Below are 20255 nucleotides of genomic sequence, written 5' to 3'. Positions count from 1 at the left end.
GATGGGTAATATTCGAAATAAGATTGTGAGTAAATGAATAGGTTTTATTCAGGGGTAATTGGTTAATTTTGTTAGACAAGATTCGGGGTAAATGGTTGTGGTGGCCTATGATTTAAGCTGTTTATGCAAAGTGTGACGGTACACCTATTATCTATACTACTGACATATATCACTCGCCTTATTCACATCCGTTTTGCTAGGAATTTATAGCAACGAAACGTTCGCACAAATTCATCACATCATTATAGAAAGCATTTCGGAGTCCGGCTCAATCGTCAGCTTGAAAATTCTATATAACAATGATATAATACCGGTAAGTAGTTGTCACAGTCTAAATATAAAAAATATAACTCAGTACTCACTGCAGTGAGTGACAGAGAGCGCATTTTCTCGTCGACGAAAACGTGGTCACGGGCGGACGGACGGACGGACGGACAGACGGACTGACATGACGAGCATAATAGCGCCTTTCTTCCATAAATGAGAAAATGCGCTAAAACACGCAGAAGTTAAAACCAATATCTACATACATTGACAATTTCAAGTGGATAAGAACTAATTAGGCTTCTGTTTAACAATATACATTAATTCTACACTACGCAAATCAGAAGCATCGGAGGTGGAAACTAAAACCTTGATGTCACTATCAGTTATAGAATAATCACATTGCTCGGTGTGTATGCGCACAGCCCATTTAGAGGGGCGCGCTAATTCGGTCTTATAACCCTCTACCGCCTGCATGGCATGAGTAACCGGAGCAATATTGTCACAAGCCTATTTCCCAAAAAGGATACGAAGCAATATCACTATCTCTTGGACGTGGATTTCTTTATTTGGGTAAACATTAAATTAGTCTGAAATCCGTTAAGCGAGACGACTTTCGCGAAAAAAGTCAAATTCTGCGTGCAAAGCATGGTATGTATACGAAAGCCTCAGCGTAATAAATCTAAAACATCGATGCCGGTAATATTAATTTATGGTACAAAGAAGTCTAGAAGCAATTGTTTCATTTAGTACCTTTATAATCGAGGGACGAAAAGCTATTGTTGGTTTCCATCTACATATTATATAATTCAACGATGGATCTTTAAAGTTGATATAATAAAAGAGAAGGCCCACGTAAGAGTGATCTCTTGGAGATTTGAAATGTTTCATCGATTTACAATATCTCTCGTCGATGTTGAAATTTGCAGCAACCCTTCGTTTAAAGAAATGAAACCTGGTGATCGTTCTAAACCGCTGTGGGAATGATTAGCTTTTAAAAGCTTTTGAAATTATCGGTTATGAATTCACTATCAATAAAGAAAACTTTAACTTGAAAACTTTAAACAAATTGATGGTCTTGCACTTGGTCTTACTTGTGATAATATTTTGGTGCGCTTTCGCGAGATGTCTTGGTTGGCTGATTGTCCAATTTATTATAAGCCTATTTTTTTTACAATATATATAGCAATATAATAGCTTCTCGTTTCTCGATTGTAAAGTTACTAAATATATTGGTCGATTTTAGATTTCTGTGTACCCTAAACCGGCCTTAAACGGCCTGGAAAAGAGTTTTCTCAATTTTTGTTCATTCAGCTTTAACCCTCTACCGCCGTATGTCACTCTACGGGAACATAACATTCAAGTTACAGTAGTGACTGTAGCAACCTGAGGACGATTGTCCGCTATAGAGAACATCTTAAATTTGTTGTACGCGTCAGCAACCATCAATGAAGGTCATTTTGTGCTCACCAGCAATTAAAGTATCATTTTTGGGAAGTAGGCTTGTGACGATGTTGCTCCAGTTTGTCATATTCAACTGATCATGGACGATCTGTTGATTGCATGTTACACATTGTATGTTACGCGATTGGATGTTACACATTCTGAATTTAATTAAAAAGATTAATTTGACATTGAATTGTTTATTGCTTTAAGATGCTTTTGAGGTTCGACATGTTCGTTCAGATGTTTAACTTGAGTTTTTTTTCAGACTTCGCAATATGTCTTACTGATAATATCGTATTTGTTTTCATAGTCTATAACAAATTTATCTAAGTGGTTTTTACATGCAATATGTGTTTATTCACATGAATTACTTGATTGGTCTACTCTCATTTTCCTTAAAAAATTATCCAAAGGGGTTTTACTTGCACTGTTTGTTTGTAAATGTAATGTAATGTAAATGGAAAAAATCAGTGAAGAAATTCGACCTATTTTCATTGTTCACGAACCACCTATTCGACCTATTTTCATTGTTCGACCTATTTTCATTGTCTTTTATGATTATGCAGAACACAAAATGATAAGAAAACTGAAATTCACGTCAAAGATAGTAAAACCGAAATCGATTAATGAAAGCAAATATACAAGAGATATCCCAGATCGGAGAGACCTATCAATTAACAAATTCTAGAGGATAACAGCTTGTAAGGGCACGCGATCCGCTCTTCTTAAAGTCACTTGTTCTGCATTCCAAAGCTAAACTCGACGCTAGGGCCGATTGTAGACTTAGATCTTGTCCACCCACACTCGACAGGTGAGCTTGTTAACCAACGGCTAATTCTGGTTCTATAATTTTGCTCTATATTTTTTTTGTGATGAATTATCCATTTTGAAATAGACCTTGAAATGCCCACGAAAGCAATACCTACATGACTGTTCAATCTCGACAGGTCGGACCTGAACGGCCGAACCTACCGTCCCGCAAGCTCAAATCTCGTTGCCTTATTTTACTTTAGATTATCCGGGTTACGTTCCATTACTTTACGTAACTCAGCTTTACTTTACTGCACTTAATGTAACTGTTCTTTGCTACCGTAACTTTTTCGTCACTTTGTCGTATTTTTGCTGAAGTTGACTCCCCTTTATTTAGCATTCTTTGATCTATTGTTAATAAATGTTTCTGTTTACTCCTGAAGTTGTTTTGCATCCACCCCATACGTTAAACGAACCGTATCCCTTGACACAGCTAAAGGTGGCATTCAAACTAAACTCACGTGTAAAAATATATAGGGATTCTAAAAGTCCGAGGTTAAAAACCCCGGTTGTGGAGGCTAAAACTCTAGAATCCCTATCGGATGCCGGGACGTTGCACCTACTGCTCGTCATGGACGCGTACAGCTATAAGACGAGTTGATTTTAAAATTATGATCTTGGCAATCAAAACGACGGAAAGATTGGCATTAGGTGATTAAGTTATGGAAATTTAATGGTGACTTGAAGAGAACGATTTCATTGTCACAATTTTACTATTCATCGGCGATTGTTTTAATTTAGTCAGGTTGCGACCGAAGCGTCTTAGGCTTTATTCGGAGGATCCGCGTAAATAAGTTCTCGCATGAAATAGGTTACGGCAAAAGGGTTGCAGAGAGGGTTGCAATGAAACACTGGTACGTTTGATATTAACTATTAAATTCAAGTTACTTCCTGCGTTAACCAAAAATCTCTAGTACAGGAGAAGGATTAATCCGAACACAATCAAAGTTGAAAATCTATTAGTTTACATCACTTAAATCGGCTACTTTCACCATGAAACATTGATCCGCTGCAGTTCCGTTGAGTTGTACGACTGTCGTAAATGACCGTACCTCACGCGCATGTTTGCTGTCGTGTCCCTATCGGCCGTACCCAGGCCGCACGTTCCCCGCGGTCTCCATTCACAGTCGATTTGTCTTCATAGCCGTAATCTCCACGCTTAGATTGATGTCTCACGGCTGGTCTGACCGTAGAATTTATCACGACCGTCCTTCTGAATAGTGACGTGGTTTTCATCGTCGATGATGTTACTCCAAGCTCATTGCCGTACTTCTGTTGTTGGTGATCGTGACCGCTACTGACGATTACTGACCATCGCTACTGACGATGACCGTGACGATGAGAATTATTGCGCAGTGCTCGATCTTGAATGTTCTGTTTACTGGCATTAATATCGTTGAACGTTTTGCTGTCTATCACGCTGTCTCACGACTAAGTCACAGCCGAAGCAATGATGTTGACCGTACAAATAAGCGAAGTTGCGGGAGTTACTCGTAGATTTCTGACGTCATTACATCGGAGCTGGAGTGGTATGTATGTATACATCTTGGAGTTTCGCGCGGCCGTTTTTTTCTGGCCCTGACGACCGGCGGCCGAGGCCGTCACCTAACACTGCGGAGATGGCTGCAGACTGTACTGGTGTGACGGTCACCACAATAAACAACCCTTTTGCCTGAATTTTAGGGTCCTTTTATAAGCAGACGGCGCGCACACACAAGTCTTTGAAGGAACGTCGCGACAGTTTCGAGTTCCCTTTGATACCCTTGGCCAACTTAATACGGCGTAATTAATCTCCGGTCCCGGCGTTTCAATATTCCCATTCTCAGATTCCCAACTCCGAGCTTCAAAGTTTACTTGAGTGGAAAACCAAGGTTTTTACTTTAAACATGTGTACATTGTATAGATATAAAAAATATAAAAATTGTTTAGGGTGAAAGTCTACCAGTGTTGCCTTTCTTAACTTTTACAATTTAGACTCTTCGAGTGTTTCTGAAGCCAGATTCTGGTTCTGTATCGAGGCAGCTTGAGTCGGAGCCTGCGCCAGGGGGAGAGCATCTAACTGCTTCACCCACTCCGTCTGATGCTGATCGTGATCGTAAGACAAGTTCACGAATGATCCATCTATGCAAAGGAAATTCTGTTCCATTAATTAATAAAAACATACAAAGTGTGTTGCAGTAGCATAACAAGTTATTGCAAATATGGAATGTTAGAATTTCGCAACAACACTGAACTAAATTATTTAAATGAGAATTGATTGCTGGAGGATTTCATGCAGCAAATAATGTGGGGAAAATATTAACTTTAAAGATTATGTTCATATATTATCAAAGCACGTTGAGTGATTGAAATGCTTCATCAGCTAGTAATGACGAGGACAAGTTTGTAAAAAATAATTTAACGGCACACTCCATGTCATTTGAAGGCGCTGTGCCTCGATTGATTTGTTAAATTAAAAAATCATCTTCTGATTTAGAGATGGATAAATGCTGTCAATGACATTAGGCATATTTCAGTAATTTTTTGGAATTAACGTTCACCCGACTTCATAGAGAGAATTCATGAATTAATTTACAATTTATTCGAAAGCACTCAATATACGGACTCACTCATATCATTATTGGAAATCAAATTCAAATCCGTTACAGTATTTACTGAGTCAATCTGAACGTGCTTATGCTAACATTCAAACGCATAATTGCTCAGCATTCAAATTTATTATTACTCATTTTAAAACCCATAATTACTCACATCCACGCTTAATATTACTAACAATTCAAACTTTTCATCAATCACATTTCAAAATGTATTATTGCTCACCATAAGTGTTTGTAATTTCTTCGAAGTCGTCATACAGATCGAAATCAGTGAACCCAGCGATGTCGTAATGCTGTAAAAACGAAATCGTTTTTATCAGCAGATTGGTCTATACCTTTATCATTAGGAGCACCCTATATAAGCTACTTCTATACAATGAAATATATTTTAATTGAAATAGATGGGTAACAAGAAACATCTTACTTCAACAGTTAACCGGGAGATTTTGGCATTAAACTTGGCAATCAACAGCAACTTGATTTATCAGTTAACTGGGACGAGTTGGTATTCAACTTGGCAATCAACAGCTTACTTTTAAAGTTAACAGAAACGAGTTGGTATTCAACTAGTCAATCAACAGCAACTTATTTCAATAGTTATCTGAGAGTTGGTATGCTAACAAAATCCGGTAACGATAGGCTTCTGCCCATTTTGTAGTCGCTACCCTCGGCTTAGAGTCATTCTAGATCTGCTTGGGTACCCGATCAAATCAGCTTCTGACTAGATTGCCCTGTCTGACTTTAAAGTGTCCCGAATGGCACCGGTTTACCAAAGCCGACTCATATACCGAGTTTGCGAACTTCTCAGAAGGTGCCCTTCAAGCCCGACGTAAGCGGTCATAGAGCGGCTGATGTTCGAGCCCTATACGAGTCAATCAGGCGGCACCTGTTGCAGAGGCGGGCTGGCCACTAAATTTTGTTATGGTATTCCACTAAGCAATCAACAGTAGCTTACTTCAACAGTTAACTGGGAGGAGCAGGTAGAGGACCTGCTCCTGAAGGGGAGAGACCTCCTGTGAGTCTTCATAGGGGCGCCGATGACGGACACGTCTCCTGAAGACCGTCGTCTTCTGTCTGCTTTCTCCTGTTTGAGAGTTTCCATGTATTGGTGGTGAGCTCTGCGGACAGGGCATATGTCGTGTTAGTGAACCTAACTAGTTCATAAGAATGTGACCAATATTCAAATTTATATTTATCCTTCTTATAGCACTTACATTCAGAAAAAATGTAACTCAGTACTCACTGCAGTACAGAGAGGGCATTTTCTCGTCGACAAAAACGTGAAGTCACAGACGGACAGACAGACGGACAGACATGACGAGCATAATAGTGCATTTTTTCCATAAATGAGAAAATGCGCTGAAAAAACTGGGTCATAATTTCCAAATATTGACGTATTATTTGCAATGATTTACCCTTTACCCGGCAAAACATGGTCACGATAACCCACACATGAATAAAAGTGCATCGGGATTTGGACAGTCTCTAACATTTTTTTAACCGATAAATAAAGTATTTCGATTATCTACAATGCTGTAGCTTAATTAGTAATGAGTTAGTTTTACACTTTCTATACCATCGGCTGTTGGGCTCCAAGTACCTGTCAGAGTGTGGGCCAACTGTCAAAATTTTATTCTAAACGGTATAATAAAGCTTAAGGCAATTGATGGGTGAGGTAATAACTATTTAGGCTTTTGGGGCAGCGGTTATAATGCAAATGCAGATGAATTAATAAACTTTTTGACTAATTAATTTTATGACAAAATATTAGGTAATACGTTAATTATTGATTTTTCAACATAATTCACTCAATTACGTGCAGCCTAAGGTATGAATGATATTAACCAAGATATTAACCTAGATATTAACCAAACGTAAATGATTAATTTTATTGTAATATAACTTTGATAAGTATTATTTATAACGTGATTAAATAATTATTCATTATTTCCTCACTTGTTTTGACTAAATAATTTTATGACGAAATATTATTTAATACGGTAAGTATTAATTTTTCAACATAATTCACTCAATTACGTGCAGCCCGTCACTAAGGAATGAATGACACTAGATATGAACCAAACGAAAATGATTAATTTTATTGTAATATAACTTTAATAAATGTTATTTATAACATGATTAAATAATTATTCCGTATTTCTTCACTTGTTTTTATTGTTTTTAGCCGTAAAGACCCAAGCTGCCGCAGCCAGCAGTGCCGTGACCACCAGCAGAAAAGCCACGACTCCCCCAATGGCGCCCCAGCTCTCGTGGTCCACGGTCTCTTCGCAAGGCTGGTGCATACATTTTTTTAATCATTGAAAAGAATACACTCTTCACAAGGCTGGTGCATACATTTTTTTAATCATTGAAAAGANCATTTTTTTAATCATTGAAAAGAGAACACTCTTCACAAGGCTGGTGCATACATTTTTTTAATCATTGAAAACAATACACTCTTCACAAGGCTGGTGCATACATTTTTGATCATTGAAAAGAATACACTCTTCACAAGGCTGGTGCATACATTTTTAATCATTGAAAAGAATACAATTATTGTCAGCATACATTAGTTTTGTATTATGTACAATTAGAATTTGAAATAGAGCATTCTCGATCAAGATTATGAGCTTGGGCTGATATATATGATGATGATTTTTTCGAATAAAATATAGCTTGATGGTTTCTGAAGAAATTTGTTCCAGTAATTTAGGTTTAGGCACAAGAAAAGGGTGAAAAACCTGACTTGAATGAAGAAATTTTTTAGTGTAACTTCTGGTTAATATAAAATAATGCTTATGAAATAAAAAAACATTTAAAAGGAAGAAAGTTGGGAGACCAATCACTTGTCAGCGATGGGGACTAAATTTGTAGTCAGAATGACACACACCGGGGCGAAAAATGCATCACTATTTGAACAAAGTCTTATCAGTGTAGCGACTCACTTCACAGTCACTGCACATTTGCTCCCACTGCTCCTGCAGCGCCGGATCCCTGGGTACAACTTGACGTTAGGGGGTACAACTTGACGTTAGAGGTACAACTTGACGTTAGAGGTACAACTTGACGTTAGGGGTACAACGTAACGTTAGAGTTAGGAGCACAACTTGACGTTAGGGGTACAACTTAACGTTAGGGGTATAACTTGACGTTAGAGGCACAACTTGACGTTAGGGGTACAACTTGACGTTAGGGGTACAACTTGACGTTAGGGGAACAACTTTACTTTAGGAGTACAACTTGACGTTAGGAGCACAACTTGACGTTTGGGATACAACTTAACGTTAGGAGTATAACTTGACGTTGGGGGCACAACTTGACGTTAGGGGTACAACTTGACGTTAGGGGTACAACTTGACGTTAGGGGTACAACTTGACGTTAGGGGACAACTTAACGTTAGGGGTACAACTTGACGTTAGAGGTACAACTTGACGTTAGAGGTACAACTAAACGTTAGAGGTACAACTTAACGTTACGGGTACAACTAAACGTTAGAGGTACAACTTGACGTTAGGGGTACAACTTGACGTTAGAGGTACAACTTGATGTTAGAGGTACAACTTGACGTTAGATGTTAGGGGTACAACTTGACGTTAGGGGTACAACTTGACGTTAGGGGTACAACTTGAGGTTAGGGGTACAACTTGACGTTAGAGGTACAACTTGACGTTAGAGGTACAACTTGACGTTAGTTGTACAACTTGACGTTAGGTGTACAACTTGACGTTAGGGGTACAACTTAACGTTAGGGGTATAACTTGACGTTAGGGGTACAACTTGATGTTAGGGGTACAACTTGACGTTAGGGAATGAAAGAGGACCATTCTGTTGATAGATGTACTTCATCAAGCTCACGCTGATAACAACATTGTATGCACTCAATCATTTGATCGTGTAGTAAATTCTTTAATGTTACATACTGTATATTGTCCCATGAAAATATTTTTTTTATTATCAGACACCAGTCTTCGAAGCAAGAACCTAACAGCTCATTTTGACCGTTTTTGTTGATAAAGTTAATTAATATTCAACTAGATTGAGAAATATTAGACTCAAAGACACTGATGCAAATCTTTGTAACTCGACTCATGCTTACGACCATTTCAATCAACGTTACTCAACGAAACTGATATAAGTATTAATATCACTTGATTGCTTAAATAAATCGAAACTGAAAGAAATGTCTATCTATTTGGATAAATACTTATATAAATTTTGCTGCATAGCAGTCGCTGACCTGATCATATCATCCAGCACTGATGTGGTGAAGGCCCAGTTGTCGCCTGTAGCGTCAAGTTTACTGATGGAGAAGTTGAAGGCAGCACACGTGCTCGAACACACGTGTCCACTACACGTGGTTATTGCGTACACATGGACGTCAGTAGCGCTGCACGTGTACATAATAATGAACTGTAATTTCTTGTTAAGAGACGTGTTAATATTATTAACAAGAACTGGTAAACATGCAGTAAAGTTAAGACAGTAGGACACATGTAAAGTTAAGACAGTACATAAATTTACATCCGTCCTTTGTGTACTGTGGGGGATAACCAACCTGAGGTGGGGGTGACTGGGGGAGCAACCCTCCTGTAGTGGAGGTGGTTGGGGAGTAACCAACATAAGATGGAGGGGAGGGTGGGGGTAACCAACTTGAGGAGGGAGGTGGTTACTGGTTAGGGGGAGTAAACAACCTAAGGTAGGGATGGTTGGGTCCACTGGTAGTTCTACGACCATCACTGGCTCGCTCACCCGCCAGAACCATTTTATTGCATTACACAACACCCTGGACAAGCCAGGTACTCATTTATCAACCAGAGTTGGATGAATGGCTGAGTTGACCATGAGCTGAGCTTCCCGGAAGAACTTGTCCTCAGTGGTACTCGAACCCGGGAGCTGGGTGCGAGAGACAGAGTTTCTCTCCACTGCACCACCACAGCTCTGTCGGGGGAGTAACCAAGCTAAGGTAGGGATGGTCGGGGAAGTAACCAATCTAAGGTGGGGGATGGTTAGGGAAGTAACCCTCTTAATCATCAGTGGTGGGTAGAGGTGACCCACCTTACAGATGGCGGTGGGGTGACCCACCTTACAGATGGCGGTGGGGTGACCGGCAGGCCGATGCGTTGGATGTACGCGGTGGCGACGGAGGAGAGCGTAGCTGTGAACGCGTCCTCCAGGGACGAGGTGGTCGAGTAGCTCTTAACAATTAATTAAATTAATTTAGGGTACAAATAGTGTTCAATAGTGTTCAATAGTCACTTTTGAACACTATTGAACACTTTTAAATTGTGTTCAATAGTGTTCAGCAGCCACTATTGAACACTATTGAACACTATTGAACACTTTCAGATGGTGTTCAATAGTGTTCAGCAGCCACTATTGAACACTATTGAACACTATTGAACACTTTCAAAAAGTGTTCAATAGTGTTCATTTGTGTTAAATAGCGGCTATTGAACACTCGGTTGTATTTAAATAAGTATAGGCAATTAAGTTATTTTAGGAAATTTATAAACATTATGCATTTATATTCTTGCATATATAATAGAACGTTTATTTGAAAAAAAGTTTTATTAAAATGATTTCCGATTTTATCATAAACTTTAATGTCGTTTAGGTTTTCCGTGTAACACAACTCTTCTCACCATCATGGGATATATGCGTTTAGAGACAACACAAAAAGATTGTTCATCGACAACCTAGCTGCTGCTGGAGACCCATGACAAAAATTCCCGATCCGTAGTTCGCAAAATTTGACTTGGGATGATTTTTCGAGTACAATATAAGATGCATTTAAAACCAGGAAAAATTCGATTTTCAGAACTAATGGCCATAAAAATCTCTCGAATAGCCGATGCAAAACCCTCTGCATGGCGCACGCTTCTACCATGGGGCGAAGTAGGTGTGAACCTGTCTTAAATGTGGTTCTTCAATTGGTTCGCGGCTGTCTGCATCATTATACGTCATGACGAAGCAACACGTCTACAGTTCACATCATGAGAAAATAAGACGTTCGTAATCATAACAGCACAATTTGTGTTGCCATTGATGTTAACCCTTCAAAAAATGGTTTGAATGATAGCTTCATGTTCCGTGTGTGACCTTACTTCTGGAACTAAATATTTTCGACTAGAGGAGTTTGCATTATACGATATTTTGCAAACTCCAAAATATCCCCAAAAATTGCATGATGCGATATTTTCGCGTGAATTATTGATTACATAGAATAGTTGAATTTATTCACGCTGATTGTGTGCCATAAGGAGTGTAATTATAATTGATTGATTGTATGCCATACGGATTATCAAACATCATTTATAGTGACTGATTAGGATTCAACACCCACTGTTGATAAATACTAATGATGAATGCACAAATAAAACATAATTCCTCGGCGTCAAAATGAATGCATTTTTATGTGAGGCAGAAATACGAATTAAGTTTGTTGTGCATAAACAGAAAATGTGAAAACTGGTTATAGCAATAAGATAGACCTCGAAATAAATTTTAATTGGATATAATCTATTTTCTTCTTGACATCTTAGGGCTAACCTGCTTCCGGTAAACGCCTCCAGTAGCAATGCAAGGTTAACCTGCTGCTTATCACTAACATCTTTCCGATTCACATAGCCTCGAGCTAACCTGCTTTTATTTTAATGCTACTGAGACATGCTAATTCAGTTTTGAATATACAAATTTGTAACAACTGTTGATTAATTGATTATCAGAAATAATTATGCACTTGTAATAACTCACAGCCTGGGCACTGTCGATGGCGGCCCAGGTGGTGGGGAGGGGGAGGCTGATGGGGGGCGGAGCGGTGGAGGGAGGAGGAGTGGGGAGCACCACGAGGGTGTCTGTTGGAGGAGGGAATATAGTTATGTAGTCCATAGACCTTATATTGTCCTCTAGGTAAGAAGGTAGGCTTGCCTTCTAGATAAAAGGCTATGTCTTTCCTTCTAGATAAATGGGTGGTATATAGTATTGCCTTCTAGAAAAAACTATGTCTTTCCGTCTAGACAAACGGATAGTATTGACTTAAAAAAAATTTGATTTTACCTTCTAAATATGAGGGTAGTCCGGTCTTCTGGATGAGAGAGCAGTCTTGCATATAATACCAAAATGTATTCGAATTCCATCGGTATGAGTATCAAGTCAACATTAGTACCTCTGATAGCCTTGTAGTTGATTGAGAATCCCGTGGCGAGCTGTTCATGGTAGTCGCCATAGAAGACGACGTGCGCCTTGTGGTAGTTGACGCGGATGGTTAGGTTGGTGGCCGCCCGGCCGTAGAGCAACATGTCCGTTCCGGCTAAAATTTCATCACCTGCAGGTATTCACATATTGCCATGCATCAAAAACAATGAACGGGATGATATTTTTGATAGAAGACCCAAAAAGCATCAAAATAAATGCTCGCGGTGGCAGAGTGGTTGAGATTACCAAGATAACAGCCGCAAGTTGAGGGTTCCACTTCTGGGTGAAATCTGCGAGGTGGCTCAGAATCGGCGACAGACCAACATGACTGAAACCACAATATTACACTTTTCCACGAACAACAACATCTTCGAAAATGATTTGCTAATATAAATCAGTCATTACTTAAAATGTCTCTTAAAGCCTATTTTTAGTCAAGTCCGCGACCGACCCAGCCCGATGAGGAGGAAGTCGTTCTGCGTGCAGTTGCTGAGGCTGAAGTCATGCAGGTAAGTGGAGCGCGAGCCGAGGTCCTGCTTCGCGATGCTGAACTCCACGGCGTAGTTCTCGGGGTACGAGAAAACGTACTCCAGCCTGACCAGAGACCGAACTATCATAAATAGTCCCGAGTGCCTAACTCCGTTAGACAATCACTGCTGAATTTTCAAGCTAAATCAACCAATCGCACACGAGAAATCGGCTGTTACGAGGTCTTATAACCGATCTTTGATAGTACAGCTTCTGTTCGCTTGGGTTAATGTTACATCAGTAATAGGCAAAAAACTTGTGGAATACTAGTGTCGAACACATTACTATGAACACACGTTACTGTGAATTTCATTTGATTTCGATTACCTAGCTTTTCTTCGTATAGTAGTATATTGTTAGTTTAACCAAAACTGAAGTTCAATAATGAGAAAGTTCAAAAGGAAGACAATGAAGATAGAAGAAAATTGAAAACAAAAGAATATGAAATAAGTATGGAAAATAGTTGGACACAACTAAGGAGAAGCTACGGCACTAGATAAGAAAGAAGTAGAGCAAGGGAACTGTTTGGAAAAGTTAATGATGGATTAAGAAGAGCAAAAAATGTGTTAGGTAAGGAGTAAGATATAAGTATATAAGGAGGCCAGTGAGATAGAAAAAAGAGATAAAGAAAGCGATAGGGAATGAGACAGAGAAAAAGACTTTATGAGAGAGAGAGAGAGAGAAAGAAAAATACAGAAAGAGATAGAAAAGGACATAAAGAGATAGAAACTGAAAAATATGCGTTTAAAAAGTACTTTTCAAAGACCACGCTTCTAAATCGATGTCTTCGATGTTACACATGTACAATGAATTTTTTATTTTATTTTCAAAGATTTAAAAAAATGGTTTAATTTTTTTAAATCCATGTTTTATTTTGTCAATTGATTCCTGCATTGTCTCTGGTTTTACGCAAGTGTGCAAAATTTCAGATCGATTGGACAGGTAGATATTTATTCCAATTATTATTTGGACTGGTTATCTACCAGTCCAAAATGGACTGGTAGATAAATTTCAGATATTGGAAGTGTGTCAAATATCGATTATGAGATTTGTAGCAGACAGACAACAATAAGTGATGTTAAAGAGAAGTGTTGTAATAATAACATGCATTTAAAATTTATTTTTAAAGACAACACTTCAACAGAATCCAGTGTCTCTGATGTTACACATGTACAATGAATTTATTATTTTATTTTCGAATAAGAAAATAATTTTTCAAATTTTTTAATATATAAAAAAATTCAAAATTATTTATTCTGTCAATTGATTCATGCATTGTCTGCGACTTTACACAAGTGTTCTAAACTGGACAGGTAGAAGTGTGTTAAACATCGATTATAAGATTTCTAGAAGACAAAATTATTTTTTCAATTTTTTTTAATATTATTTTTTTTACTTTTTTAAATTAATTATTTTGTCAATTGATTCATGCATTGTTTTAAACTTTACGCAGGTTTGTAAAATTTCAGATCGATTGGAGAGGTAGAAGTGTGTTAAATATCAATTATGAGATTTGTAGCTGACAGACGAAAATACGCCTATAATAAATTATTGTGACTAGTGTTCCCCCTGACCTCTTCTGAGGCGGGTAGCCCCAACCCTCGATGAGGACTTGCGCATCGTCAGGAAAAGCGATGGTGCCTGACGTGTGTGATATGGTGGTCGTGTTGAACTCTGAAGAATGGATTAAAATTCTCCAGTGTATACTGAAATTGTTGTTTTTATAATCCTAAAGACGATAATAAAATATAAAATTCTAAATCAAGTTAATGATATTGATATGAATATGCTTTTGATTGATCAGTATGAAAACGTTCAATCACTTGCAGCGTAGTGCACAATGTAAACTTGCTTGAAAGGAAGAAAAAATGAATACGGATTCAACGTAATTGTTCATAACGTTCCAGATCTCGCTAAGATAGCAGTAAAATTATTGGGATTGCTTTTAGTTTATAAATATTATTATAGATAATTTAATTATGTTTTAAAAATTAATCTTATAAAATAGTCAATCTTTTATGGGACGGTATTTTGAATCGTTTATCCATAATGATAATTAATATCCATATTTTTATTACCAATCACATGGCTTTATTATTGAATGTCTTCATGGCCATCATTCATAGTCATCACAGTGATCAATCACCGCCATGACAACGATCACTCACCACCATCACAGTGATCACTCACTACCATCACAGTGATCACTCACCATCATCACAGAGATCACTCACCACCATCACAGTGATCACTCACCATCATCACAGAGATCACTCACCACCATCACAGTGATCACTCACCACCATCACAATGATCACTCACCACCATCACAGTGATCACTCACCACCATCACAGTGATCACTCACCACCATCACAGTGATCACTCACCACCATCACAGAGATCACTCACCTTCATCACAGCGATCACTCACCACCATCACAGTGATCACTCACCATCATCACTGCGATTACTCACCTGGCCTGATGGCAGCGTACCACACTTCGATGTCGCACTCATCACTCATCATCGTGATGATGACGGAGTCGGTGGTGGTGATGTAGAAGGTGGTCAGGTCACGTAGGTCGTTCTCGTTTTTTATTTCATACGAACCAATGATGAAGAAACAAGCCTCGCTCAGCGTTGAAGTTTCGTTTTTGTCAACCCACGTCATCACTGAGAAGGTGTCATCGGCCTCGAATGTGAATACTGAAGAGCTGTTCAACTGGAAATGCAAGCTATGTTAGGAGCCGCGGTTACCTTGAAGAGCGAAGTTACCCTCGCAGAAAGAGGGCAGTTACCAATTGCGAAGCGAAGTTACCCTCGCAGAAAGAGGTGAAAAATGAACTTTGAAAATCAATCAATTGAACTAAACAATTGACAGAATTCATACCGATCTTTAGGAGCTGGCGAGACCATCCAGGTAAAGATATATGAGGCAGTTATAAACAATAATCAATTTAAATGCTGTAATTAAATGGCGTATGAGTGTATTCGAATATAAATTCAGAGAAAAGGAAACAAGAGTCCAAACTGAGAACTTTGTTTCTAATTTTTTAAAAATATTTTTTCACTAGATTACATGTGTTTGATAAACGTTTGTAGATCAATTTAATATTCATGTGAAGTAAAATTTATAATATAATAGTGATATTTAAACATGAGGGTCTCCAAAGAAATAGACAATGCGTCAGATTACACATCATGAACCAATTTTAAACATTATCTTTTGAATTTGTGTCATTTTAATACTTTTGGAGCTTCGGCATACATTATTGTTATCGAATTCAACACTCGAGATATAATTCCTATGATTATTAATTAATTTGATTGAAAAATATAACTTTCAGTTCGTGAATAAACTTACTCTGTTAATCATCACTCCGTATCCAACTGGACAGCTACACTCGTTCTCTTCACAGCTACATTCTTGAAAATCTACTGTATCTTTTGAACCGATTAAATTGCCATCTCCAGTTTTTATGTGATCTGTCTTTGTAACCGTTGATTTAAAGGAAAAGCCCTCAATGGGTTCATCTGCTGATGATTTTAGGTTATACGAGTAGGCGTGTTCTCCGATTTTCAGATATGACGTCCGAGCTTCGTCCATGTTGCCGGGAGCCAAGATGGTTGTAACCTCAACAGCCGCAGCAGCCTCGAGCCAACTCAGCAACATGACTGTGAATCATAATAATTGAAGCCATCACAGCATTCTCGTAGCAGTATCACACTACATACATTCAAGCTACAGTATTGCATCACATGCATTCACGCTACAGTATTACACCACATGCATTCACGCTACAATATTACTTCTCATGCATTCACGCTGCAGAATTGCATCACATGCATTAACGCTACAGTACTGCATCACATGCATTCACGCTACAGTATTGCATAACATGCATTCACGCTACTGTCTTACATAACATGCATTCACGCTGCAGTATTGCATCACATACATTCAAGCTACAGTGCAGGATTATCATGCAGATATAAGCGTTGTTAAGCAAAACTTCTTCATTTATGCAGGTTTTAGACAAGACCAGAGCATGCTTTTTATTAACTATTTCCTTATTGTTTTTTAATAAACCGAACAATATTTCTCGCTTTCTGTTGGGAGATAAAAAAGTGGGTTTACAAATGACATTTTACTGAAATACGACGTTTCAAATGTTCAACATTCACTCTCAAGTAGGTGAAGAGTTTTACAACGGTTGAAATTTGGATATGGCATAAGTACATACAAAAGGTATCGTAGATACGGCTCGAAATCAGAACTCAAAATTATTAGAATTTGAGGGCTGTGTGGGCTGAGGCTCCATCCGTTAGAACCAGACTTTCCGGACCTTCATTTCAGACAGTTTTGGGAGAATAAAGGCGAAAATATTTCACGTGTACAGGGCAGAGATTAACGAAACTTCGCTAAGTACACGTAACTTTTCGTACTTACGTTAAAAAGTTACGTATTGCGTATGTCAGTCAAAAATTGGCATTAATAAAACTGTCTTACGCAAGACTCGTCTGAAAAGGTATTATCGAAACCATCAAACTAACTGACCAATCAGAGGCTTTGAATTTGCTATTCTAGCTCCTGTCGACTCAGTGCGCAGTACGCGTGGATGAAAGGAGGTTGTGTCGTGTCAGCGGCATCTGCGTTGACTGACTAGGGAGTATATGGAGAAATCAGTGAGACGTTGTCCAAATAGCATAGACAACGCATTGATTGTAATTTTTTGCAATTAAGCCAATAAATTACATTATCCCCATTGAAAATTAGAGGAGAGGGCTTTTTTTCGAGAGCCACCTAAAATTTAGAACATTTTGCGAGTTTGAGTTCAACTATCAGCGGAGAACGAAAGGAATTTGTGTACGTAGCTAGAAAAATGGCTGGCTTGTCAACCTCAACTTAATTTTAAATCAAAAAGGCATGAAGATATCGTTTCAGTGAATGATCATAAAACTCCTAGTTATAAATATCAAAATTTGCTTTTAAATTATAGCACAAAAGGAAAACAAATTAGCTGGCATTAACTCAATTAATTTTTTTCCAAAAACACCGTTTAGCACGATCACGTATTATGTCTATATTAAATTATTGACAAAATTCTATCACAATTCACCGTGTTGCAAGTAAATCAATAGTTTTATATTGCTTCGACACACTCAAAATTTGTACGTAACTCCACTAACGACACCTCCGAGCAGGCGTAGAGCTACGTACTGTTTCTTGTACGTAGCTTCCCGCGCAAATGTTTTGATAATACCACCGCTAGAGTTCCGTCATCATAGCAGCACTTACGCCACACGTAAGTCGCTACGAGTACTTAGCGATGTTTTGACAATCCGGCCCCTGAGCTGCAGTCACTTTTACTGCGGGCGTTCGTTTTCCTCTAAGTCCTAAGAAATAAGGACCAATTATGCCGACGTTAGACACCGCACAACACAGTCTCGCATTCACAATAAAGTGACCGCTGATGGATGCATTTACTCTCTCAAGTACTGCTTGAGAGTAAATGCACGCTGCTCAATTGTCCAATGCAAAGTGGCATCCAACTAAGCAGGACATAAAACATCATGAACTTATCTTTCATTTAAAATATTTACGGCCTATTTTCTACTATATCTCGCAGCTTGGTGCGTAATAAAAAACAGGAAATTTTCGTGAATCACCCTGTACTGACTTAATCACCCTGTCATTTCCAAATTTTAAATTTTTAGGTGCCGCAAAACTTTTCACCTACTTGGGTGAAAATGTTGAATATTAGAAACGTTGTATTCCAGTCAAATGTCATTTGGTAACCTGCTCTTTGATTTCCCAACACTCGCAGAAAATTTTGTTTGGCACTTTTGAAAAAAAAAGAAACAGTAAGAAAATAGTTAATAAAAAGCATGCTCTGGTCGTCAATTAACCCTGCATAGATTATCTTGCACCGCAGGATTATTTTACCCCGCGCGATTAGTCTACAGTCTACACTGCGCGATTATTCAACACAGCATTATTATTTTACACTGCTCGGTTATTCAACACTACCCGATTATTCTGCACTGCTCGGATATTTTAGTCTACACGATAATTATCCCTGCGCCATTATTTTTCACTGTGCGATCATTTTACACTGCTCAATTATTTTACACCATTACTGCAAGATTATTCTACACTACACATGGAAGACAACTTGATAATTTATACATGTATTAACCCTGAGTGAAGTCGTGTCGGATGAAAACGTGACCGAGCACTCACGCGAGAGAGTGATTATTTATACAAAAAGATTTGTCTTATTATTCATACTTCAATGCAATGAATTAAAATGAGAAAATTCCTTTACTTACTATGTTCCTTCGTATGGAAGTGAATATCATCGGACTATCATCGGAATAACATTGGAAAAAGTAAAGACAATATAATTCGAATAGCAGAAAAGGCAAGAAGTGAATAAACATTACCGAAATTTTAGATACCTGTCAATACGACGATGTTACGTAGAAGTTTAGAATAAAAATTTAGCGCCATTTTTTTCTCTCCCACAAGATGATCGTCTGGAGCCACAGTCAATTTGTGTCGACAATAATTATTGCCGACACACATGTCACTATTCGTGTCGATAATTGTGTGCAGACATAGACACTAATTAACTTTCATTTCTCACAATTATTCTGATATAACAACTGTGGAGTATTGTCAACAAATGTCAGTACAATAACACTGCAGGGACATGAATAAAAATATATCAAGATAGCATGCGAAGGGCTTCTTGTTTGTACGCTGTTATCGATAAAAAAACGCATATGGAGATAGATTATTGAGGATCTCGGGTAGTGAGTGTGCGATTGTAAAGACCATACTTTTTTTTGTTATCGATGTCCATATCTACCATGATGTCTTCAGTACGAGCGCTGCGATAGCAGTCGTTAAGGAGAATAAATATAATTACTGTGCTTACAATCTATAGTTACGCCGCTACATTTATACACTTCTTTCGTTAACCTTAAAAATCTTGGATCTTCATATGCGTATGCATATGAACTGAGTATACGTAACGATATATTTACGTACATGCTATTTGTAACGATCTATGCAGAATTTCAGCATGTAACTGAAGGCTTACAGTGTTATCAATATCGTTATAGTATCAGTATGTTGATATTTTTACAGAAAAACAGCGATGTATCAATAATTAGAAACTACACAACAGTGTGGCCCCGGTTACGATTGTGAAGCTATAATATAGTATTGTGATGCTATAGTAATTTCATTTGACCCTTTCTTGACATGATAATGTAATAGATTTGTTTAGTCCATATAGGATGATCTTCGATCGAGCTGCGTCCATAGCAAAATAATATTTGTATCCAGCTAGAAGAGATGTACCAGAGATCGAATTTATTATAAATTTGTTCATTTTATATGCAC

At 38.1% G+C, this 20255-nt stretch overlaps 1 protein-coding gene across 1 annotated transcript; it reads right to left on the bottom strand.

The window, feature by feature from the left end:
• Positions 1–3392: 3392 nt before the first annotated feature.
• On the bottom strand, positions 3393–19545 carry LOC108672879. Its single transcript, XM_018160632.2, has 14 exons — positions 19304–19545; positions 16206–16516; positions 15317–15563; positions 14415–14514; positions 12764–12906; positions 12284–12442; positions 11872–11972; positions 10201–10313; positions 9356–9505; positions 8063–8111; positions 7284–7411; positions 6073–6235; positions 5341–5410; positions 3393–4641 (listed from the first exon to the last, which is right to left on the bottom strand). Exons 1-14 carry the CDS (start codon positions 19428–19430, stop codon positions 4484–4486), a joined length of 2019 nt encoding a protein of 672 aa, XP_018016121.1. The 5' UTR covers positions 19431–19545; the 3' UTR covers positions 3393–4483.
• Positions 19546–20255: the final 710 nt, after the last annotated feature.

Source organism: Hyalella azteca, unplaced genomic scaffold (genome assembly GCF_000764305.2).
Source record: "Hyalella azteca isolate HAZT.00-mixed unplaced genomic scaffold, Hazt_2.0.2 contig16690, whole genome shotgun sequence".
In the NCBI taxonomy this organism is placed as follows: domain Eukaryota; kingdom Metazoa; phylum Arthropoda; class Malacostraca; order Amphipoda; family Hyalellidae; genus Hyalella; species Hyalella azteca.
The sequence above is the reverse complement of the archived record's forward strand: the minus strand, read 5'-3'. Positions and strand labels throughout refer to the sequence as shown.